The sequence below is a fragment of the Pyrgilauda ruficollis genome, unplaced genomic scaffold (assembly GCF_017590135.1).
Source record: "Pyrgilauda ruficollis isolate IOZ18807 unplaced genomic scaffold, ASM1759013v1 scaffold2, whole genome shotgun sequence".
NCBI lineage: Eukaryota > Metazoa > Chordata > Aves > Passeriformes > Passeridae > Pyrgilauda > Pyrgilauda ruficollis.
In genome coordinates, this window is record NW_024519206.1 from 10,794,378 (window position 1) to 10,819,879 (window position 25,502).

The 25,502-nt window shown below is 39.4% G+C and overlaps 1 protein-coding gene across 2 annotated transcripts; it reads left to right on the plus strand.

Moving 5' to 3' along the window:
• Positions 1 to 4,022: 4,022 nt before the first annotated feature.
• On the plus strand, positions 4,023 to 19,404 carry CCDC126 (coiled-coil domain containing 126). Of its 2 annotated transcripts, none has more exons than XM_041466563.1 (4): positions 4,023 to 4,545; positions 14,399 to 14,538; positions 15,142 to 15,545; positions 17,805 to 19,404. In XM_041466563.1, exons 3-4 carry the CDS (start codon positions 15,308 to 15,310, stop codon positions 17,984 to 17,986), a joined length of 420 nt encoding a protein of 139 aa, XP_041322497.1. In that variant the 5' UTR covers positions 4,023 to 4,545; positions 14,399 to 14,538; positions 15,142 to 15,307; the 3' UTR covers positions 17,987 to 19,404. The 2 variants fall into 2 exon arrangements, with proteins under 2 accessions (XP_041322497.1, XP_041322498.1); XM_041466564.1 differs by having other exon boundaries at positions 4,023 to 4,338.
• Positions 19,405 to 25,502: the final 6,098 nt, after the last annotated feature.

Sequence of the window (25,502 nt, forward strand, 5' to 3'; positions counted from 1 at the left end):
GAGAACTCCCAAGATAAGGAAGAAACTGCTAAAGACAACTTGACGATGTGCGGAAGCAGCTGACTGGGGAAAACGTAATTCCGGCAGGGGGAGATGTGTGACCGACTCAACAAACCCACCGACCCAAAAGAAGAGAAAGACTGAGCATGCGGGCCAGTTAGCATGAGAAGCGAGAGAATAGTTAACCAATAGAAGATAGAATACTAGTAAGAGAACGAGGTAACTTGTAGCCAATGAACATTAGCGTCTTTGTTGCTAAAATGTATAGTAGCGAAAAGTTTTGGGAGTCGTCGTGAAGGCTTTGTGGATTTCCCACAGCACCCCTTTCTGCGCAGAGCTGTCAATAAACCAAATACCTCGACGCTGTGTGTGGACTGGCCTCTTGCACACCGGCTGAAGGGAACTTATTTGAGACAACAAGGGGCAGCGCCGCAGCCCTGCTGCCTCTCCACGCACAAAGCCTCCTCCTCTCGGCTACCAGGACTGCTCCTTCACACCGTGAGAATTATCAGCCTTGCTCCTGGGTCCCCTTATCTTCCACCTCCCCAGCACATTCTCTGTGCTCCCGCGGTGCAAGGAAGAACGTTTATATGAATGTGTTTATGCAACCATATGAATTTGCGTGGGTCTGTGCCATCGGGGGTGCTGTGTTATGGCAAGAGGATATTTAATATGCAAGGCTGGGGGGCTGCTTTTATTGTACACACGTGGAGGTAAAGTCACAGGATCCAGTCTTGCATGCTTCTATGAAATAAAGGCCTAAATTTTGACTTGCAATCATGAGAATTGCATTTTTAACCATGGTTTTATTAAAAGCTTTATCCTTTCTGCTCAGTCACCTCAGAAAGGTTTCTCTGATCCTGTATCCTATGCAGTTTTGGTGCTTCCTCCTCCAGCATGCACCAATAGCTACAGGAGCTGATACCTTGCAGGCATTTGAGACCAGGCAGAAAATTTCCCAATGTGATGAAACATCTAAACTTGCTCTGCCAGTGCAGGAAAACACTGGATTCCCAACAACTGCTTTGTCCCAGTGGAGACGTCACGCAAACACTGGTAGCCAGTGGTCACCACAGCTTGAGGTTCTAACAGAGCCTTGACATACACTCTTTACAGGAATGGTTCTGTTTCTTCCTACCTGGAGCATAAATGGTGGTTGTTTTGTGCTTCTGTTGTAAATGGAAGGCTGGAACTCTACATGCCAGCCCTTGCTCTTTTTCCTCGGTGATTCAGAAACAAATAATCAATTGAAGAGTAAATTATCTCACAATGGTAAAGAAGGTAGTATTGAGGATGAGTCTTCCTTGTCATCTAGGTCTGCAAAATATTTAGTTTTGGGTAAAAGTTTCTTGCACGTCACTTACTTAAATAGTTTCAGTCATTGCCTTAGTCAGTTCCTGTTTAATTACAATTAAATTTTCATTCCTAGGAGGCTGGCCTGAGTTTTAGCCTCTGCTGATGTAAAAACAATTCTGAATCCATGTCATAATCTGTCTTTTATAGCAGCTCTACTCAGTTCAGCTCTGGTACATAGATTTGTTCATCTCCCTTTTCAAATGTAACATTATTAATAAAGTTCTTATTCTACTGCAAGATCACATACTGTTCTGCCATATTCTGATCCTGTCTGATGTTGCCTATATTTTAACTACAGGAACAAAAAGAAATGAGCAGGAAAGACATGCTTAAATTCTGAGGTGAAAATACCAATCAGTCTTCTACCTTAGAATGGATCACTGAAAAAAAAAATGGAACATGAAGGACCCAATGAAAATACATAATGGTTACACTAAAAAATAAACCAAAACAAAAACAAGCTGCAGAGGGAGGAAAAGTTCAGGAGAATAGAGGACAGGAATACAATTTTTGTTAACATGTACATGTATGAAATCTAGCTACAGTCCACTTTGTGATTTCAGTTCCTGCGCATTAGTCTAGACCTGATGCACACATTCAAGACATTTGCATTATTCTAGCAGAATTTTTTCATTCCTGTTATCCTAAAATGTTCTGGCAATTAAACCTAAAATAAAAATGGCAGTTGCTGATGCAAATACCTATTTTTCAAAAGTCTAATCAATTTTACATTTTGAATTGAAAACTACAAGCTGCCTTCACCATTTTTCCCTGTAACTTATCTGCCTTCATTGTTCTTTACAATGACCTCACTCTACAATGACTTCACCTGTAGTTTCCTGGACCATAAAGACAGTTATTATTTTATATTATATTTCAGCTTTCACTATTTATTAGAAAGACTCCCAGGTTGATCTGGGTCATTGGGAGTGTCTCTCCTAAATGGAAGATGGTTTGAACACAGAAAACATCTAGAGATGGCCTAAAGGATACACTAACATGACATAATTACATGTTTTTCAAGCATGCCTTATAGAGGTTTTTCAAGGAATATTAATACACTGGTTTAATACAGTGTTAGCTTTAATGCAGTAGTAAGTATAGTGTATTTGGAAAAAAATACACTTTGGGGGGAAAGATAGGCCCAGATCAGGCCCATTCCCTAAAGGGAAAGGGTATAAACAACTGGTAAGGGATCAGGGAAAAATAGGAGTGGCAGTAAAGCAAGTATAAAGTTGCATGTATTCTTATCTGCATATACAGATTATAGGATTAACTACTTAAGCAAGGAAGCAGAAGCTATGCTAATCTCACAGCATATTGATTAGTGTGCTGTTCTCTAGCCATTACCATTTAGCAGTTTAAACATATTGGGAGAGGAAGTTCTTAATACATATTTAAAAAGGACGGAGCAATAGCTATGCAAATTAAATTTGAAAGGAGCGTCTACAGATAATGATTGGCAGGAGAATGAAATAACATTGCAGCAGCAATCTAATTCTGGTGGGTTTTTAAAATTTATTATTATTTTGACAAATAATACAGAACACTTCAACATACCTGCAATCCTGGGCTTTTATCTACCCCTTGAAATGATATCAAGAGTATTATTACCCAAAATGAAAGGACTATATCAACACTTTTAAGGTGTGATTTTCATATGCCACTGAAAAGAGACACTGTGCTTGATATTGTTTTGTCATATAGTTTTTATCACACATCTCAGATTCATCAGCTGACATAGCACCTGCCAGGAGTTTTGTCTGTATATTTAGGTCTAGACCACTAACCGCTCTGATGTATCATTGTCCCTTTTTCTAGAACAGCATTGCATTTAAATGCTGATTTTTCCTGCAGCTAACCCATGCAGAATACGCAGGCTGGAAGCAAGGAGAAGCCATGTGGGAGGGAGGGAGGGAGGGAAACGCACGCTGAAGGGATCCAGATAAGGTGACCAACAGGTACCTCTGAATGCTGTCACCTCCGCAGCTGTTGAACGTGTTCTTTACTTTGCCCTCATGTTCACCTTTCCTTAATGGACACCAGCTTCCTTTAAACAGCACCTTGCAGGAAGAGCCTGGGGTGAGTCTCTAGCACAGTCCTGCACTCACAATGAATTTTATTTAGGCGATTATCACGGTGGGCAGCGGGGGTTATATACCACCCCAGCTGGACAATCACAGAATCCTTAGGGTTGGAAGGGACCTCTGGAGATTCCCTAGTCCACCCCTGCCCAGGCAGGGTCACCTAGAGCAGGTGACCCAGCAATGTGTCCAGGTGGGTTTTGAATGTCACCAGAGCAGGAGACTCCACGACCTCCCTGTGCAGCCTGTTCCAGTGCTTGGCCACCCTCAACGCGAAGAACTTCTTCCTCATGTTGAGGTGGACCTTGTGTGTTAGTTCACGGCCTTCGCTCGCCGTCCTGTCGCGGGGCACCACCAAAACTCTGGCACCATCCTCTTGGCACTCGCCTTTGAGATATTTAAAAGTATTGATGAGACCCCCCTCTCAGTCTTCTCTAGATGAAACATGCCCAGAGCACGGATGAGGACAAACTCCTCGCACAGCCGCGGGGCGCGGAGCCCGCCCCCTCACGCCGCTGCCGCAGCTCCCTCCCGCCGCTGGGGGGCGGCCGCGGCCCCGGCCGGGCAGGCCCCGACCCCGACCCCTGCCCCTGCCCAGCCCCAGAGCCGCGCATTGGGCCGGGGCGGCGGGAGTGTGTGTGTGTGGGGACCCGTCCTCCCGTCAGTCCGCCCACCCGTCCGTCCGTGTTTGTTTTCACGGCGGAAAGGCTGGGACCGGAATGGCGCGGGCTGGCTGCGGCTCTCCCGCACTCGCGGGTGCGCGCCGCGCCTGAGCACCCGCGTTGGCCCGCCCCTCCTTCGGGAGCTGCGGGACGGGCTCGTCTTCCTTCGGGCTTCCTCCCCGGCGGGTCCCGGTGCCTGCGGCGGGGTCGGTGCGGGCCCGCCGAGGGCAGGCGCGGTGAGCTGTGCTGGGGCCGGGTTCCTTGGCCGCGACCCGTGTCCCGGGGCTGCGGTGCAGTGTCCTTGGGCGGGGAGGGAGCGGTGGAGCAAACGAGGGCTTTCTGGTTTCCTTCGCCGTCAGCAGTGGGCTTCCAGTCTTAAGCTATGACTGCAGTGACTCTGCAAGATCGATGCCTTCTGCTGTAAGGACATAACTTCCAGAGAGGTAAAGCATGATTAGAGTGATGCGATGGAACTCACGGGAAGGGAAAAAAAAAAAAATCATATTCAGGCAAACGCAGGATCCTTAGCAATGTCAGGTTAAGTGATCTTCCGGCGCTAGCAAGTCTGCGTAAAAAAAACCCAAAACAAACGGGTAAATATTTCACTGAAATTTGTCTCGTTGGTACCATTGAAGAAATAGGAAAAAGTAATATTGAATGAAGTCTGCAAGATTTGAAACATTCAGTTTTAGGAGATTATAATGTATGGAATTTTTTGACGGCAAGAGTTGCAGAACAGTGCTACATATAATAAAATTGGTTTTATTTGTAACATCTGATGATGCTTTGGCTGCACTTACCTTCGATTTTGGTAAACATGTTTAACGTACTATTATCTCCACCTTATTTCAGTAACTTTGTTCATCATTCATTATTAATAAACTCTCTTTTCAGTTTCCTTACCTAACATGGTATCATCCTGTAAATTTTCTTTTATGTCTCTTGTCATCTAAAAGATACTGACAACTAGAGTGCAGTGTAATTTCTGTGTTTGTGTGCCACAAAACAAGCATAGATGATTTTTGTTCTATGCTATGACATGATGTGGAGTTTCCTTAGAACTGTTCAGATTGGGTTAGCTAGATCTCTTTGGTTGCTGTTTTGAGTTTTTTTTCTGTTGTTGTTTTCCCCCCCCCAGTAGGTGAACTGGGGGCAGGCGGATGTGTTTTTTCACTGTGAAAAGCGATCTTTGTAGGAATTGCAACTTTTTATTTCAAGAGAACCCTGAGAATGTGAACATGATGTACATTCTAGTGTGCATGTGATTTGTCCTAAGTGTCACATTAGTGTTAATTTTGGAACAGATGTAATGAATTGCTGTTTTACTCTCATGAGACTATCAGAGAAAGGAGACAATATGAAGATGGTATTAGATTGTGAGTAGCATCTTCTGTTCGTGTCACAAGCGCTGGGATTGCACTTTTAGACCAAATGTAGAAATTTATTGTTATCTTTGTTCCTGTTTTGACTGCAGATACCCGTGTGTATAAAACCTAAGTTATCTAACCTCTTTTTGGTATTTTAGGTGTCAAAAGCTGCAGCTGTTTAATAGGTACTCGAGAGCTCCAGAGAATTAAGCAATTATGCTGGAATTCCTTTGGTCCTTTCTTCCCTCTCCTCCCTCCCCCCCCCCTCCCCCCAGCTTTTCCTTTTTAAAGCTTTTGTAGTATCTGCTTTTAGAGACTCCTTTTGGCTGTTATCTCCTTGAAGGAGGCATTGGTATCAGCTAATCACAAATTGTGATGCATCTTGGGGATTGGATGTCATTTAGCTGTTAAAATATATTTCCTCTGGAGTTCATAATCACTTGTACCTTTTCTGAGAATAGTAAAGTTCTAGTTCTTGCATCTTGCCTAAACTCTAAGTGGGATGAATGCGTGCTGTCAGCTAAAATTGTCAGCTGTGTAGTCAACGTATCTGAAAACTAGTAAGTGTCAAAAATAGCCATTTTCCAGTAGCTGTGAAAAATCTGTGAGACTCAGTCACTCAAATGAATCTGTTTTTCCTGGTACAAGTTTACTGATAAAATGTACTTTATATGCTGTTTGTTTATTAACAACCTCTTTCACCTGTGGTTTATAATTTGTGCCATTTTATGAGCTGGGTTTTCTCAACTGAGCATTATTAATAGCAGCCTTTTATATTTTCTTCTGTGATTTACTAAAAAAACTTTATAAACTTTACAAAAAATAGGTGTATTAGCATTTGCATATGTAATTTAGAAAATAATTTTGGATTGCTTAGAATTGAATGGGTGCTTTGCCCATGTAAAAGAGGGCCTGAACCAGGGGCATTGACGAGGAAATGTAAAACTTATTCCAATGAAATTGGTTTCTTCAGTAATACTAAAGAAATAGGAGGCTACCATGTTATAAATAATCTGGTTAAATTTGGGTACGTTTTCCTTAATGTTTCCTTAATGTTTCAGAAACGTCCTTAACATTTCCTTAATGTAAGAATAAAGTATTTTGCAGTGCACAGCACTGAGGTGTTACAGATAACAAATGTCTGTCATAATCCATTATTATGCTACATTGAGCTGACAAGTCAATCTAAAAGTAAGATTGTAGAAGAAAAGATGTAGAAGAAATCACTTGACTGTAACATTTCCTCCAGTGTTATTTTTCTGAAATCTTCACCTGGGTCAGCCTACTGGGAAGGAGCATGAATCCAAAGCCTCATCTCTATTGCAGTTTTACCAGAGAAACATAATTTTGGTGGACAAATTCATATGCAGTTTGAATTGTACAGGTTTCTTGAAAGAAAATCAGGCAAGTTAAATTCTTCCCTTCTCCCCAGTGGAACAAGTGCTTTTTTTGTTGCCGTTCTACAGGAATAGTGTTTGTGTGGTGCACTGTGTGTACATGTGTGAGCAGTGGCAATCTCTCCCCCACTGCAGCTGTCACTTGGTTAGTTGTCTCCCCCCTCCCCTCTTTATTCTCTTTAATGACACCTGCCTTCCTTTTAGGTCTCTTTAAAACGTTCAGTGAAAGTCCCTCTCTTACCAGTAACATACATGCATCATTTGTAGGCTTGGCTCTCTGTAAAACTAAAATTAGCTAAACATCTCAGGAGGAAGTTTTGGAGTCTCAGGGGTTTTGGAAAGAGCGATACAAGGACAGCTGTGAAATTTCACAAGGGAGTACTATGGGCTACTTGTTGTAGCCTGCCATTAATAAATCGTGGCAGTGTTACTGGGAAGTGAGAAGCCAAGAAAGTGCCTTGTGCTCTGTTGTGACTCTTCTCAAGGAGCAAGGGTCCTACAGGGACCTGAATGGTGGCAATAAAGCATGAAGACAAAATAGAGAAAAGTGTGCCAGGGAAAATTAAGCTGAGATTTTTTTTTTAAAATACTTTTTTCTCTATTATTATTTTAAGAATCTGAAACAGAGACGTAGAAATGTTTATAGGCCCAGTGGGAGGAGGGCAAGTTCAGAAAGTGTAGCATACTGTCCCTATTGATATACTGTCCCTATTGATATCTGCTTGCTTTAATTTTCTTCACAAGCCTTGCCAAGCCCTTTCCCCTCAAAATCTTGGATCTTGGCTGACTGCCCACAGGCAAGGAACAAAGTATTTCTGTTTTTAAATGGTTGGTTTATTTTAAAAACATTCATTGGCAATAGTAGGCAAAATAAAAGGGGAAGGTGTTGAAAAAAAGAAGATACTCTAAGGTACTTGAGAAGACTTCTTAGACACAATGCAAAATGAAAATAATTATTGGTAGAAAGTGTAAAACAAAAGCAATGAAAATAGGAATGCATGCATTTAAATAGAAACAGCTTTCCAGTATTTCTAAAATACTTATAAAAGGTAGTCTAGTGTTTGGGCTCTCAGATAAATTTATACCAGAGCCACTGTAAGCTTGCTGTGTGGGTTTTCAAGTTGAAAGCAATATGTTTGTGCTCTCAACTCCAAGTTCATCTACAAAACAAATTGGTGCTGTTCTTAGAAGCCTGTAGGAAGTAAAACCGTTCCTGGTGTAGGATATGTTTGAGGTAGTCCCAGCAACTCGTCAGCAGCAGCACTGCGTCTGCTAGATGAGCTGTGACTTTTGTTGGCCCATATATCCTTTGGCTGCATCGAGAGACAGGAGCTGTTGGGAGCACATAAGATTTTCTTCTTTCTTTGTAGAAGAGTAGATATTTTTGGTAGTTACCCAGTTTTGCTATTCCCTTAAACTTCATGTTTCTTTCATTTGGAATATCCATTAAAGTGTTCCCCAAAAGGCAGCTAGCAACAAGACAAAAGGATTTTTTTTTTTTCAGTGTGCCAAGGTAATTGCAAATCTTGGGCATGTAGAAGCAGGGAATGAAGGAAGACATGCTGTAGGAGAAGATATAAAGATAGATGTCCTGGAAAAGACACAAAGGCAGACTTCTTTGGCAGCATGCTCTGAAAGTGGTACAGAAACTGCTAAAACCTACAGCCCAGCAGCCGTCATAGTGGTAGGGCAGCTTTATTTGCCCAGAAGTGTGCCTTCTTACCTGCTCTTAAGATAGCAGCATGTTTAATAGCATTAATATTTTCACATGAGTGTAGCAGCCATTAATATAAATGGTCTCTTCTATCTACTCATCTGTGATGCAGTCTGGAAAGACCCTTGAGTTTCATCAGTTGCCTCAGTTTTGGTGGGCTGAGTTATGTCAGGCATTGCTGATGTTTTGTCAGTACAGATCCTCTTTTCCCTCTCTGCTGTGATATTTTTCTGTTGACCAAATTTTACAGCAGCAATAGTAGGAATACTTGAAGTGCTGAGAGTAAATTTTATCAAAAGACAGCTTAATGTGGTTTTGCTTGTCTGGGAACTGGCATTGCTGTTAGTGGTTGGTTCCAAGTGGAATGTCCTGCTCTTTTATGGCACTGTGCAGCTGTCTGAGTGAACCTGATTAATGAACCTGGGAACCAAAGGACAGTCACCAGTATGGATGTGCCAGTACAGGATAGCAGTCTCATTGGCCTCTTCTTGAGAACTTGTGTACTCATAAAAATATGAGGAATGTGGTTCTTCCTTACACACCGGTTTTAACCAGGGCTCTGTGTAAACACTTCACTTCTCTGGGCACCTGTTTGCCAGCTGCACCTCATGTAGATTTTTCACCTACTGACAAACCAACAACCATCTAAGACTGCAAATTACCAGAATACAAGTATCATTTTTGGCATTCCAAAAAGCCTCAGCATGTGAGCTCCTGGGCTTCTAGCTGCTTATTTCATTGTCTCAATCTTTTACAATTAATTGAGTAGTGAATATGTTCTGTAGTGTTTTGCTGTATGTCAGTCATTCTTTAGACTTCCCATTTGCATTGCTTCACAGAAATGACTGAGGGTTTTCCAAATAACATAGAACCAACTTGTCTGCTCTCAGAATGGTCAGCACAATTGATTCCTCTCAGCTGAGTGATGCTCAAAATTTTCTGTTGGAAAATTAGAAAACAAAATATTTTGGAGGTGACAGAGGTAAATGGGCCGGAGGGTGCACTCTGTAAATAGATGCAAAAGAGGGGAAAATAATAGAATGGAGATAGATGCTACTGTGAAATCTTTTTTCCTGGTATTCTGTAATGCCCAGTGATTCTTGTCTTCCTGAAATGTTTGTTGGCTTTGCGATGAGGTATCACTCTGCATATTTAGAGACAGTTATTTGTTTACTGATACAGTACCCTCTCTGTACTGAGGGATATTTGTTGCCATGAATTTAATAGTAATTTCTTGTACAGATGTAATTTTACTGTGGTAATTTAAAATTGTTAATAATTTCATAAACTGAGATGGTAATAAATTCTGATTTTGTACTGTACAATTATTTTATTATTAATTATTCATATTAATGTTATTATTAATGTCAGCTTTTTTTGTCCCTGATTTCTGTCTTCTGTCTGTTCTATTACAAGATTTTTTTCCACTTGCTCTTTAATTGGATGTATGCCTCAAGGACTGTATATGGCTTTTTTTTTTTAAAGCTCTGTCTTGATAAATCACTTCTTTTTATGCAGTTTATCTGGTTGCAAAGCCAGATCTGCTCTCGAATGCATAGTGTCCTGTTGCTGTTTATCATCATTTGAAAGTGAGGAACTGATAAATATTGTGGTAGTAAGTAATAGATGGAGTAAAATTCCCACTTATCAGGTCTACTTTCCTAATATATGAGTGCATTAGAGACTAGGTCTCTAGAGTATCACTGAGGAACTGCTGCCTTTGTATTTGAGATTCTGTCTTTCAAAATATATGACAAAAAAGGTGACTTTATTGGACTGTATCTTAACAATATTCTTTTCATTGCATTTTTCTTGGCTTTATTCTTAAAAGTATTTTTGATCTTTGAAACAAATAGGTTTCTCTCAGGCTTTGGTTTTCTGTATTCTTTGCATCTGCAAACTTCTTATTAACACCTACCAAAAATACCTGATGGACCTGCTGCTTTCTTTTTCTCTTACAAATAATTACTGTCACCTGTCCTGTACATTTTTCAAAACTAGAAGGTACTCAAATAATCTCTGCAGGACAGGTTTAAATTTGCCCTGCAACCATTTCTAGTGGTTTAGGAAGTTTGGAGTCTCTTGGGCAGGCTAGAAAAATGATGATGAATATGTGCCAGTCTTTCAGGGGCCGATTGGCTGGCAGAAGTGACAGTGCTGTAAGGTGAAATAAGCTTTTAAGGGTTTAGGTATGCCTTGTTTTCAGAGCATGTACGAGTCATTCCTTTGCATTATAGACCATTTAATTTTTGTGTTGCATGTTAATATAATCTCTTGGTTTTTGTGGGAATGAGTAAAGAGGAAGACTTTGCAACAAAATTCAAGAAGGATGTTTTGTAAGTATGGGCTAGTTACCGTGAAGAAGGGTCAGTATTCAAACTGAAGTCTGATGCTAGTTAAGTAGTAGTTAAGTATAACTTTGCTATATTATGGAACATATAATACATTTTCTGTAGCTTTTTGTTTTGTCTTTGCTCCTTTTGTTTCATGTAGTCAATAATGTAATTTATATATGACTGATTTTGAAATACAGGAATGCAGGCTAGAGACATGATTTTATTTTGGAGTGGATGAGTGTCTTAGTTCATTGCTTTGTTGCCAGATGGATTTCAGTGTTGTGGTACCACTGGACAAAGTTTATCCACATTGGCTGGTTTGGTAATACTTTTTTTAGACAATCAACAGTGAAGAAAACCAAGCTGTTTATATGTCTGTGAAAGGCAAACCTAGTGTCAGCTCCTCATTCAGGAATTGGTTGTAGCTCCAAATTCTAATGTTGCTCCTGGCTTGGGCTTGTAACTTTCAGAATAATTTAAATATACATGTTGATTTAAAGTACTTCGGAAAACTGGCTCTTGATTCAGTTACTTTAGGCTACTAATTGAAAGGATTATGTGGAAGACATTCTTTTCTTCATGGATTCTTGAATTGCCATTTTGCCTGAAGTCAACTCAGGGGTTTTGTTTGATTTGGGTTTGTTTTGTTTTGGGGTTTTGTATCTTTTTTTTCCCTCCTCAGATTTTCAAATTTTGTTCTGGTTGTACTGCTTCATCTTTACGGTTGTCTGCCTTTGTCTCAGTCTCTGTGATTAGAGATGGTGGTAGGAATTGTAGCAAGGTGTAGCTGTGATGCATCCTTTTTCCTGTTGCTCTCTGCAGTGCTTTGCCTTTGCCACAAAAGTCCCTCAGCTGCGGTTGGAAGAGTTGTGTGCCAGCATTTCTAACCAGGATAAATCAGCGTGAAGAAGGAAGTCTCAGCTTCCTTTTTTTCCTGCTCAGGGAGGATTTCCAACTCAGCATATTGTGTGCTTTGAGAGAATGAGGGAGAATAAAGATCACAAAGTACACTTACTTTCTTTCATGTGTGCATGTATCTTATGGGATACTGCCTCTAAATTACTGAAAACAAAGGTCCATTCTGGGCCCAAGTTTTGAGCTTAGAAGTTTTGAAACTATAATGTAGTTGTAGAGATGTGCTGACCCTTCAGGGCAACAAGAGGTACAAGAATATTCCAGTCCATCCATCTTACTGTGCTATTTCCTTCCTAATATGTGCGCCTGCTGCTCCAATACTCTTTTTTTTTTCCTACTTACAAATCATTTGGGCATAAGCTTACTTTTTTTTTTTTTTTTTTTAATTTATTTTATTTTTTTTTCCCAAAGGGTGTTGCAGGGAGTGTCTTATGAGTCACTAGAAGTGCATGCATTTCAGGGGGAAAGAGGAGACCAAATCTCCAGAATTTTGAGATTACACTGCAATTCATGAAGAGGGAATGGCCTTTAAAAATTTGTAGCAAAAGTGGCAAGTACAAATAGTTCCCTTCATTTTGGTAATCCTTGCTCTGAGTTCCTTTGCCTTGTGTCAGTATATGGGTGTTATGCAATTTCCCAGCAGGTTAAGTGCTTGATTTCCATTAGTTTCAGTAGTCAGTGTGTGCACTGTGAATCAGATATGCATGGCGATGGCCCAGTCTGCAATTCCTGCTGCTGCTTGGCAGGAGTTTATTCAATCTGTTCCTCTTGGCTAGACCTCTTATCCTGGCTTGTGGTCTTATTTACAGTGTGATGGCAGAGTTATTTCTACTCCAAAGGACTGTAGTGGTATTGTCTAAATGCTTCAGGATGAGATATGGCTGGAGATCTGTGGAGAGGTGAACTCAATTTAAGTTTTGCAAGAGCTATTTGTTCTTTTTTCTTTTTTTTTTTTTTAATAGAAAAAGTAGAGACTGTTGGGAATGGGGTTTGAAACTTATGATGTCTTCTTGAGAGATACTGTTTGGTCTTCTGAGCCATCACATGAATACTCTTCTCCTGGACCTCATAATGTTTTGCATCATTTTTGATACTGTTCAGAGATAATATAGATACATAATGATGTAGGTGCAGTTTATTCATTGAAGTCTGAGTGCAGAGCCATGGATTTGGCGAAGAGCTAGGGAAAAGAAGTTTTGGTTAGTGCATGTTTAGGGAAGATCTGTTTCAGGAAATCCTAAGCCACACAATTCCAGATATTCATGCTATGGAATGTAAATTTTTATTGTTTTCCCACTTATTTTATGTTCTTAAGACAAATTAGTATTTAAAACCAGTTTTAAGGGGATTAAGCACATTCCTTGAACAGAGTACTTCCCACTGCATTTACAGTGGGAGTTCAAATTGCTGTATGTTGGCTGTCTGTCCCTGTGCACAGTCATACCCCACGGTGGAGGGTGAGCTGAGCTGTTCTTCATTCAGTGACTAGGGATTGCCACTGGCACTAGTGCACCCAGCAGTCAGTTTATGTACTGGCAGTGGCTGCCATATGGCATTTTACACACAGCTGGTTGTTACTTTATGTCAGCTTTGGTGTCCAGGTCCTGATGTCGCCCCTGCCTTGGGTTAATCATTTTCAGAATAATTTAGATATGCATGTTGATTTTAGAGCACTTCAGAAATTTGCCACTTGAATCAGGCGCGCTGGCTCGCCTGTTGAGAGGATTATCTGGAGAGGGAAGGGTAAGCGACAAGCAGCGCTCGGCGCCCTGCTGGCAGTCACACTTGTGTTGGCAGCAGACAGCGGGGTGTCGGCATAAGGCTGATGGAACTGGCCAGTGCAGGGGATGAAAAGTGCCATGGAGGCAGAGGTAGGGTTAGATGGGAGCTCAGCAGCTCGAGAAACTCGGTCTCAATATTCTGATACAAACCGAGGTGTAAGTGCCACTACAGAAAGTCTGGTGAGGGTCTCTATTACATGCATAATTTCAGTCTAAGTGGTGCTTGTGTCAGGTAGTACGTGGGGAAGAACTGGGAATAGTGAGGAAAAGTGTAACTATTGTGTAAAATGGGTAGCTTTATCTGGATGTTAAATAATAGAAAACCTCTTTTAAGAAAGTATTGAACAATTGGAGTAGTGTCAGAGATGGATGAAAAATGAGAAATATGAAGTATGCACATGGAAAGAGTCTAAAAATGTGGGATCTGTTTGTGGGGTAAAAATTAGTAAGAGAATGATGCCTGTGTAAATATGTGTGCATGTACATATATGATGAACATCTGTTGTCACTGTCTCATAACAGAAGAAGAAGGAGATGCTCATGAGATTGTTACCAAGCCTTCTTTTAGAAGTATGTTGAAGTCAGTTACTGAGCATTCAAGTGCATGCATTCATAATAAAATGGAGAGTAATTCTATGTTCTTCCCTAACAATTGCTTGAAGTTAGGTTTGAAAATGTTGTTCTGTTTTAAAAGCATGTATCTTGAAGCCTTTGACTGCAACTACTCCACAAGTAAATGAAGATATCTTCACTTTTTGTTTAAATCTTTTTTTTTTTTTTCCCCAGGACAGACATTCCTGAAGATGTGTGGCTCAAACTGCTTCCAACTGTCTGAACATTTGTTATTTAACTGATGAAGCTTTCCTACCATTTGCTTTCCTCCTGAAGCCTTCATCTATTGAAGGATCAGAATTGGGTATACTATGGTAAGACATTTTTTAAAGTCGAAGTAAAATGCTGAAATGCAATGTGCCAATTTATTTTAGTTTTGTCTCTTTGTACACCATTAAGGTTTTTTATTTGTTGTGATGCCTTATTATTGAATAAAGTCAGGAGAGGAAGCTTTGAACTGGCTAACCAACCAAGTGTTGTCTGTTCACACTTGCACTGTACTTCAAAGTGAAGAATAAGAATCAAATGAATAATTTCACAAGATCTTGTGTTTAGATGTATGTGTATAACTCATCACCATGTTGTACAGAAATGTTATACAGGTCTCTTCTAGATACTGCATCTTCTTTCAAATGCATTTGAGTTCAATATCAGTTTAAATTACAATATTTAAAATACTTGTGGTGCTTTGTGGAAGCACAGAAGTTTTGATTTTTGGAGAGTAAAAATCTGTAAAAATAGGAAGAAGAAACCTTGTAAATAACAGGTGAGAAGGAAATATAACTGAACCTCTAAGCAGATAAAAGAACTTGTTTGTTAGATGATGCAATAATACTGTATTTGAAAACTGATATTTGTTCTTGATATCAATAGCTGTAGCAGTTTTGAATAACCAAGTGGTACTTTACAAATTTCAGGAATCAAGACCAGCTAAAACATGAGAAGATCTATTCAAGATGATCCAGCCAGAAGATTTTTCACTTTATAGAAATATTATTTTTGTTTAATATGTAATATAATTAGACAAAGCCAAATTCAGTTACTTTTCCTGAAATTAGGACGTGCCTGTGGCCTTCATCAGAAATGTTTCTAACATTTTCAAGAAAAAATATGTCCCAAAAACTGAGTATGTTTTTACTAATCTTTGGAATCATTTGGGGTTTGATGTTGCTACGCTACACTTTTCAGTATCCAAGACGCCAAAGCAGTGCTGAGTTGCGTGGACAGATATTAGATCTCAGTAAAAGATATGTCAAAGCACTGGCAGAAGAAAATAAAAACCTGATGAATGGTGGTGGTGGAGCCTCTATGTCAGGATATGGTAAGAGGAAAAAAGCCATACTAGTTACTTGAATATATTATTTTTCTCTAAAAAAACTGTAAAGTTATGAATTTTCTTTATTTTTAAAGTAGTGTATGTTCTTCAGCAGAAAAAAACTTCTCTGTATTAACTGATTTGATTTTAGTTTATTCAGTGAAGTTGAAGATTAAGATGAGTTGCAAAATCAAGCTTCATACATGAAATTTTTGCTTTCCAGGATTTTTTTTAGATCTCTTCAGGTACATGAATACAGTTACTTAGAGAAGCAACAGCACACTTGTCTGTTTCTGAATCTTCAGCTATTAACGAATAAGCACGTGCTTGATACAGGGACAAAGTTTATATAAAAGTCACTTCAACATTCCAGATTCTTCTAGTACCTCATTGGTAACTTCCTGCTTTTATTTCTTGAATTTTCTTCACCTTAAAAAAGCAATGAAAAAGCAAGATACTAGTTGAGTTTGCAGTCTGGAGACTGCAAGGCAGTTATGAATTTGGCAGAATCTCTCCTTGTTTTACAAGTAGCCATAAGAGACAGTGTCCCTTTTCTTGTGAGCTGTAATACTTGGTGCATCATATCTCTGACTTGCCTGTCTTGTGCAAGCTTGATAAATAGGTTGCCAGTATTTACTATCTGCTGCAATATTGAAAAGATAACTAGAATTGTTTATTTTAAAAAATAGTATCTCAAATAGTATCTCAATAGTATCTGAAAAGACGTATAGTAATGAACTTTGATCCCCTTAAGATTTGCTTAAATGACTGGTAGGATGCCCTTTGCAGGCATTTGATAAGAGTGCAAGCAGCAAAAATGTGTCTGAAGTCTTTTTGCTGCTGCTAAGGAAGAAGGAAGCAAGTCTGTGATGACAAGATGTGCAGGAACAACCCAAGAGGAACAGGAGAGTAAAAAGTGTTCAAACCTCTAATCTTTTCATTCTTAAAATTAATTTTTATCACAGTAAGAGACTACCTTCTCTTTTCTTCCCTGTTTTCTCCTCCCACCTTTTTTTTTTTTTAATCAAGGACTTCCTTCCTTTACTGTGTAATTATTTTTTTCTGTCATTAAAAAAAAAAAAAAATCCTTGTGTACTGTAGCTTTCTCCTGCTCTATAAGTCTTACAGCATATTTCCAAATGAGACTTGTCTTCTGTGGTTTTGTCTGAAGTTTATATTAAACTTCAGTCATCTCTTGATCCACCTGCTGATCATCAGAATTAAAATTTGACAATTCCCTCCATCAGATTGTTGAGCACAAAATGATACTGCAGAGTACATGACCCACCCTCTGTTATTGACAGCAGACCTTGCTCTGTCTTGAGTTGTTTAGCAATTTTTTTTTCAAAGTAAGCATCACTAAACAAGAGCTAGTTAATTTTAGAGGGAGGTACTTATTTTTTTAAAATTTAATTTACTACTAATTTTTAATTTTATCTGTTTTACTCCTATTTTTTTCACTTTGATGCCTGTGTTCTTTCTCCCCAGTCTTTCTGCTTAGTTAACTGATTAGATAGAGGGCAGGGGGTAGAGACAGAGTTTGTAGATTTCTTTGTGTGTAAGGGCAATCTTAACACCTTGTAAAACCTGGTAAGTTTGGTAGTGTTTTTCAAATCTGAAAAAGATGGTGATTGGCAACAGCATAAATAGTTTTTTATTGAAAGATGTTACTGTTTTTTTGTTCCAGATCATGAGAATTTTTTACCATCTTTTCTCTTGTTTTTCAGTCAATAAAGATGTAAATAGTTTTTTTTTACCCTTCTTTTATAGCTTACGTAAGAAGCAATAAGATGCCTTCTAATAACAGCTTTTCTATGGGTGAAATCTGTCATTTAGGGGAAAGCTATTAACTACCTTTTTTTATGCTGGAAAGTATTTAGATATATTCTCTGGCATCCAAGGCTAAAAGATGACATAGCTGAGTATTCCAATGCTGTTATCTGGATGAAAAATTAAATAATATTTTTGAATAGCCACTTCTAATGTTCCAACTAGTGTTTTTGCTCTTATACTCTAATATTAAATTGGCTGCCTTCACAGTTCCCTGTTATGGTGGTATCTTCCTTCCCTAAAATAACAAAGGAATGTTATGAAAGAAAATTCAAGCAGCTGTTTAATTCTGTACTTCTTGATCAATCTGCATTCCTTTCCAAAAAGTATGCTAGGCAGAATAGCAAGTCTTAAGATGTGAATATGTTGAAATAGCAGTTCTTTTCCATGCAGAGTAAATAACAGGCTGTAATTTGTTTTTTCCATTATCTTCAGCTGATCTTAAGAGAACAATTGCTGTTCTTCTGGATGACATCTTACAACGCCTGGTGAAACTGGAAAACAAGGTTGATTACATTGTTGTGAATGGCTCAGCAACAAATACCACTAATGGAACTAACCATCAGGTGCCAGTGACTTCAAACAAACGTGCAAAGCCAGCAAGCAACATCAGATAGCAGACAGGCCCGCTTTGTGTTGCTACACCATTGATGGATAATATTTAAGATAAGCTTTTTGTCTCTGGCTAGGGCAAAGCAGTAGTTGACTCTAAAGCAAGCATAAACTATTGTATTCTACAACGTGCTTGGATCTGTGTAGGCCTAACATGTGCTTAGGTTCCCAAAGCATTATTTCATTGCCTCTGAGCAGTGCTTCTGAAGTGATCTTTGTTGTCTCTAAAGATATTTTGATATGATTTGATGTAGTAGGCCATTGGATAATAACAATACGTGGAAAGCAATGGGAAACTTATAGGTAGGTTTCTAAATATATTTATTTAAGTATGACTATAACGTATCTTTTGGATAGGTGAGCAGTATTGTAGTTTATTCATTTTTTGTGATCTGCATTAAGCCAAGGTAACTGAGGAAAATGTGTTGCTAAACAGATGTTAGAAAATGTGTACACTTAAAATATTTTCTTACTTATTTACTAAAACAATATTAAATTGAGGATAGCGTTGGTGGTAATATTTTAAAATTGTGACCCAAAGAATGTCTTTATTTGCACTATCTGTCAGAATAGTTAAAGAGAATTTACTGTATATTTAAGAAAATTTATTATAATAGGAAAACATTCTAGGTAGTAACACTGTCCAGGTTTATCTTTATGCCAGAGATAGGGCAGTTAGATTATCAAAAGCAAATCATCGTCTGTGATATCTTAGATGATTATTTCTTAAAAAGATATTTAAGTGTATGTATTTTGTAATTGCAGATAAAATTATTTAAGTGATGGAAATAAGTTTTGAATATGTGAATATAGTTTATTTTTAAACATTGCTGTTTGTTTTAACATTTTAATGCCTTGTAGTTTGAGTTTAGTATAGCACACCGTCTGCCTGAATTGCTTTCTTGATCGGAAGGAAAAGCAATGAAGGGAATCAAGGCATCTCTGCATTTTACAGGGGTGTGTGTACTAAGGGTGTCTAATCATGGAATATTTGAGAGCTAAGATCATGTTTGCCTTATGTCTAAGTCAGCCTTACAGCAAAGTGAATTGCATGCAGTGTTGGGTGCACTGTATCTCAAATGTTACTGAAATCATATTGAAGTGCCACTGAACCTGTTTTTTAAACTGTACTGAATGTTTGGTGGGGACAGAATGTTCAGGGACTTTTGCCAAAAGTGTCCTGTAAGTGAGGTTTTGGGGATGAGTAAAACCAGAGGCACGGGGTGATACACCAGGCAAAGTTATGTGTTTTTCTCCTTTCTTCTGTTTCCCTGCTTATATTCTCAATGGTTATAAAGGAAAATACAATTGCAATCTCAATTAGTACTTAGTATCCAGATGATTTTTTTTGTCACATTGTGTGTAAACATGTCCTCACTTCAATGCAGAAAGAGAAAAATAAATTTTTAATTGTACTTGTAAATGTTCCTGGGTTTGTTTGTTTGTTTGTAATTAAATGGTCTTGTCATTCTTGCTACATGTGCTCGATCAGTGTCTGGATTGGAAAATTGTACATCTCTGAGTTTTAGTAGTACTCTTTCTGGTATTCTTCCTTCTTAGTCACTGAGTTCTTCTGCTCTTGAAATTCTAATGCCCTGAAACTTTGCTCAGGTTAGAGGTGAGGGGAGAAAGAATTGAAAATAAAAGGATCTATTTAGATCTTTAATTGCAAAGACTTCACTGTTTAACCTAAGAGTAAAGAAGATCTGTGCAGAACTTCCTTTGAACCTGCAGATTGACAACGTGAAGATGATAGATTTTTTTTATATCCATCTGTCTGGTTTGTTTCCTAGATACTTGGTTTTTACAAACCGAAACCTTTGTGCTATAAACACATAGTTCTTTTCAAGTGGCAAAACTTAACTTCATGTGTGCAGACCAATGTAAAAAAGGGTAAGGAAGGGGTAAAGGGAGGGTCTCAGCTGACTTTCCTGTTAACAGTAGTAAGGAAACATCTGCATGTTCTAGCCTGCAGCCTCCTGTATAGGACACGTGAGAGGTGTGGCAGCCCTGCAAAGGTAGGAGGTTGTGTAAAGAGGTTGGTTGGTTGGTTCTTAGGCTGGATGGGGTTTGGGATATTATTTCCTTTTCTTTCTTCTCCTTCTATTCTTTAGAAGGCAGGAGGACATATAACCTCTCTTATATAAACAGCTGCTGATTTGGGGGATGGGGGAGTATTTTGGTTTTATTTTTGAAATCTTTTGGTAAATTAGGGGACTTGAATTTTCTCAGCTGTAATTTGCCTCGTGAGTGTTTATCAGCTGATTTGTCTAGGTAATTAGCACTACTTCTGTGCCTCTAAGTGATTGCTTAATGTAGCAAAAAAAATGACAAGGTTCACTTCCAAACAAAAATTCTAATGAAGAAAAATGGAAAGAAAAGACTATATATTGATTGCTGTCTAAATAGACAGAAACAGCACAGGTCTCAATACAGCCCTTGAGTTCTACAACTAAATATGTGGCAGGCAAAAATCTTGGGGAAATTGTCTTTATTCATTCTTCCTTTCTGTTGCTTTTCTCATCTAAATAATTAGTTTTGAATCTCTGCATGGTAATCTTAATGTAATGAAGATATCAAAATATTTTCTCACAATTGTATGTGAAGAAGTGCTGAGGGGTTCCACATTAAAAAACTTTTGAGATGAATGGATGGTCAGATGGACAGACACTCTGAAAACACACTGATACAGCTCTTAACAAGTTGCCTATCCACTATTAAGATCACAGAAGTTTGCTGATCTGTTTTAAATTAAATAAATTTAAAAATAGAGAAACGTGGCCCGGGATATACAGGTTTTTGTGTTTTGTGTGGAGAAACATCAGTATCCTTGACACCCAGTATTGTGCATCACATATTGCACAGTTGTCTGTTTTTCCAAGTGACTGCTAAATCCTTGTTTTTCAGTAACACAATCATTTGAAGAAGCTGACTGGATAGATCTGAATTCTAATTAAAATTATTTGCTAATTCAGAGGTTTCCAAACCACATCATGTTTGTGATGTGTGCAAGTTGCTTTAGCAACCAAGCTCCGCCTGTGCAGGTACACGTTCTGGGAGTGTTTGCTGCTGTCACAACCTTTGTTCATGGGAATGCAGAGGCAGAGTAAATTTGGGTACTTCTCTCAAGAAGTTATTTAGAAAAATGATTGCATAAAATTTAACATCCCAGTTTATTACGTTTTCTTGAAAACATTTTAATTCCTAAAAATACACTGACTAATTGAATTAACAGAATGTCTAAAACATTCTTATGTAAAATTGGTGTGGTATTTTTAAAGGTGATATAAAATGTAAATTAACAATTAATCCAAATATGACCCTCCTTACCTAACGATTGTGCTCTTTTATAATTTTGTACTTTACAAAACAAAGGGTCTGCTATTTTGGGGCTCAATTTAGTGTATCTGATAGCATGCCACCTTCAAAGGCAAGGGCAAAATGGGAGACTTCCCTTTATAGCAGCCAAAAAAGTGAATTAGACTTTTCCTATGTTTTTCATGTGGAAAAGACTGGTACTGAATGGGTATTTCACTAATCTCAGTTTGTTAGCAATCATGCACATAGGCATTTGAAGATATTCTTTAGGTTATTAAAATGAAGTCAAATTTTAAAAATCACATTACACACATTCAAGGAATCACATCTCTTAACCACCAGTGGCATCACATGCTGCTGAATTATCTTATCTCTAAGTGATCTTAATTACTACAAGTTTCCTAACTGTGTTTGTCAGTACCTCCAGCAAAAACTGTCATTATTAATTGATCCTTACTTGCACATGAGCATTCCCTGTGGCATTCATAAACTTACTTTGTCAGTTGGTGTCTAATCGGGTTCTGTTTTTCTAAAAGCAAAACTGAAGGAAAACATGTTAACACTTTTAAATACTGTAAACTAGGTTTAATAATACACAAACTAATTTTTATTGTAGCATAGTATATGGTCATGCTTAGAAGTTTATAAAAGTACTGCTTGATTTACTTTTAAGTACATTGGGATATTGATAACACGTGTGGACGGAGGAAACAATTTGACAGAGACTGTTTCTGTTATGCTTTATGCCTCTTAAATTCTTTTTGTTTTCAGAAGAGCTAATCAGATAGTCATTGACCAGATCCATAGAAATAGAATGACTGACTACTACTTCAAAATGATGACTTGAGGTTTAAAATATTAAAACAGGTTTTTCCTAAATTAATTATTTTTGCATTGGTGAAGTGGCTATCTTCAATTTATAGATGTTTCACTGAGAATAATTTTAAGCACTTGTCAAATTTGTGAGGGTTTAAAAAAATTTAAAGGGTCACACGTTTTATTGTTAACAGAGGGTGTTGAGAGAGACTGTCAACACCCTGTGAAGCATTAAGCTGTTGCCTTTGATGTGTAGGCAGCACCTTAGGTCTCACAGAGCTGTACTGTAAGTATGTGTCCATATGTTCAACCCACTTTGATGTGTTCAGAGATCTTGGGCCAGCAGTATCCGTATGCTACATCACAGCTACAGGAGGTAAAACATGCCATCTGGATTCCTGTTCCTTTTACTTACCTTGTGTCATGGCTTCTTCACGGTAGCAGAAAGCCTTCTATTTTTATTTTTTTTTCCCCCTGCTATTCAAAATTATTTGGTAGTTTACAAAAAAATCTGTTTTTTGAGCAGGCTTTAATGAATTTTAGTTTGGATGTCTATTAACAATTTCCTAGAAGGGATGAGTTTTCTAAATGGGTTTTCTAAATTCAAAATGTATTCCAATACTCATGCTATAACAGTAAAAAGAGTGTTTGAGATACCTTTATTAGCTAAGAACACCATTTCTGTGTTATCAAGTACTTTTTATATCCCAAGTAAGTCTACTGATCTGGATTTGGATCCAAGCAGATCTTGTGGGGGTCTTATTACTGGGTGCTAATAAACTGAATGCTGTCTGTATTGCAAAACACTTGCTGTGATCAAATCCTGGGGAAAAAAATCCTCCATTTTTTTGATGGGAAGTAGTTCATAAGACAGATGCCTCACAAAAAAAAAAAAAAAGACTTGATTTCCTAGTCTCAATAATTTCTCACTGGCTGTTCATGCATAAACACTGACATGAGTGACATATAGACTAACATTTGTACCCCTCACTGAAAGCTGCTTTATTAAGAAACCTGGTTCTTCTCCCTGAACCCAAGCTGTATTTCAGGGGACTGTTTTTGACAAAGATCTTGCACGGATGAGGCACATCAACCCATGACACAGGAGCTCTGCTCATTCTGTGTGAGCCAGGCTTGCCAGAGCTCATCCCCCACGCCCACACCTCCCCCTTTACTGGCAGTGCTGGGATCTCTGGCACCAGCAAAATGTGCATACAGATAAGGTATCTCAGAGATCTTCCGTTTTGTGCAGCTTCTGTGGAGCAGTGTGTTCCTCAGTATGTTCAAACTCTTGCTGCAGAGCTTCTAGTCCTGCTTTCAAGGTCCCCTTTCCCCCATCTGTTTATTTTTTTAAGTTTTGGTCAGGAAGGATTTTCTCTTCCCTGAATTTTCCCCTGACAATCCTGAGGTTTTTTTGGTGTAATTTTGTTTTTTTCCACTAGCTTACTTGAAGATGTATTGAGTGCAGTGGGCACTTGCTCCCTTATGTTCCTGCCTTTGAGGGTGACCTGTTTGTGTTCAGATCTCAGTGGGACAGAATGTGTGTGTTGTGTTGCAGTGCTGCCTGCTCTGCTGAAATTTCTTATACATGTGGCATAGCCACAGGACAAATGCCCAGACCATATGCCCTATCACCTTATTTGGATACTGAGAGTTTCCCTGTGGTTTCATCTCCTTCTGGGGGATGTTTTGGCAAAACATTGCCATGGTCCTTGTGACATTCCTCTTCACCACCTTCTGCTGTATTGCTGGTGGCTTGCCCAGTTCAAAACTCTGTGTGGAGATTTCCCTGAATTGCTGTATCTTTTTTTTTTTTTTTTTTTTTTTTTTTTTTCCTCCAGGGAAGTATCATTGTATGGTATGGAAAAAGCCTTTCCTCTTGGATTTCAATTTGATAGTCTGAAGGCTCATAGTTTATACTAGCAGGTAGAGCACGATTTAAATACCAATTTCCTAAAGCTCGGATAAGGAAAATGTACTATATTTTTCTTCACATATTTGATCACTTTGTGACCAGTCTGTTTGTATCAAGGGGAAGCAGTCAATTTACACAGAGAGTGAGTGTCAGAAATAGCAGTCTGTGGGAGATACACTAAAAACACATTGGAGTTGTTCCAATATGGTTACATTGATTGTGGCATATGGAGAGGAATTGGGACTTACAGGTTGCCAGTCTAAGAACCATCTTTGGTTAGGAATGTTTCCCAAAGTTGGCCTCCCTATAGTCTTGAACTATGAGCAAAAGATATTTTCTAATGGAACATATGTTTTTTTTGTAAAGGAAAAGGAATCAATGACCAACCAAAAGTGCCCCTCACCTACCCCCCAGAAAAGTGGAGCAGCAGAGGGGGATGTGGATGCAGGGCAGGCACTGGGAGGGCTTGGATGCTGTGCTGTGTGGCTGGTGGCACCCAAGACTGTGGGTGCCCTTCTGAGTCACTGCACTTGTGGGTGTGTGCGGCCGTGCCTGACACAGCTGCTCAGGGAGTGTGTCCATGCCAAGGGGCACAGGGGGGTGACTGCTGTCCCAGAGATTGTGTGCACACCATGCCTGTCCTGTTCTTGATATCGAGCCCCTCAAGATTTGAATCAAACTTTGCAATTTTTTTTTTTGTTGTTAATCAGTAGCCATAGCTGGACAGTTATGCTTGAGCAATTGCATTGTGAACGTCGTATGCTTGGCTAATTTTTTGTTTTAAGGAAAAGAGAAGACAATTCCAAGATGAATGGACTGTCTGGATGAGAGCCACCAGGAGTGAAGCCAGCAGAACCGAGCTGTAACTCAGTAACTGTGGGAAAGGGAATTCCAGCTGTGGGCGAACACGACCACCTACTCAAAACAGACCCCAGACTCAAATGGGCAGAACTGTGCCTGGCTACTAACTAGCAAACAGGGGGCTGAATAATAATTAGTAGAAAAATTGCACAATTTATGGCCAATGAACGCCGATGCTTTTGTTAAAAATGTAATCAATAGCGTAAAGTTTTGACGACCTAGCCTTTTGTGCGTTACCACCTAGCTCCCTGCTCTGTGCATGAAACAAAGCAGCACCTCGCCCCGCTGCGCGCCCGGTAACGACAACACCGCGGCCGGGACAGCACGGCGGCGCGGGGCTGGCCGCGCCCGCGGGCCCGCACACCGCACATACTGCCCGTACACACCGCCCGCACACACCGCACACCCCGCACGCACCGTTCGCACACACCGCACATACGGCCCGCACACACCGCACACACTGCCCGCACACACCGCACACACACACCGTACACACCGCACACACCGTCCGCACCCGCACGTTCCTCAGCCGCCCGTGCGGAGCGTGCTGCGGCGAGCCGCCCGCCCGCGCCCGCCTCCCCTCCGCCAGCCTCCGGCTGCCTCCCGCCTGC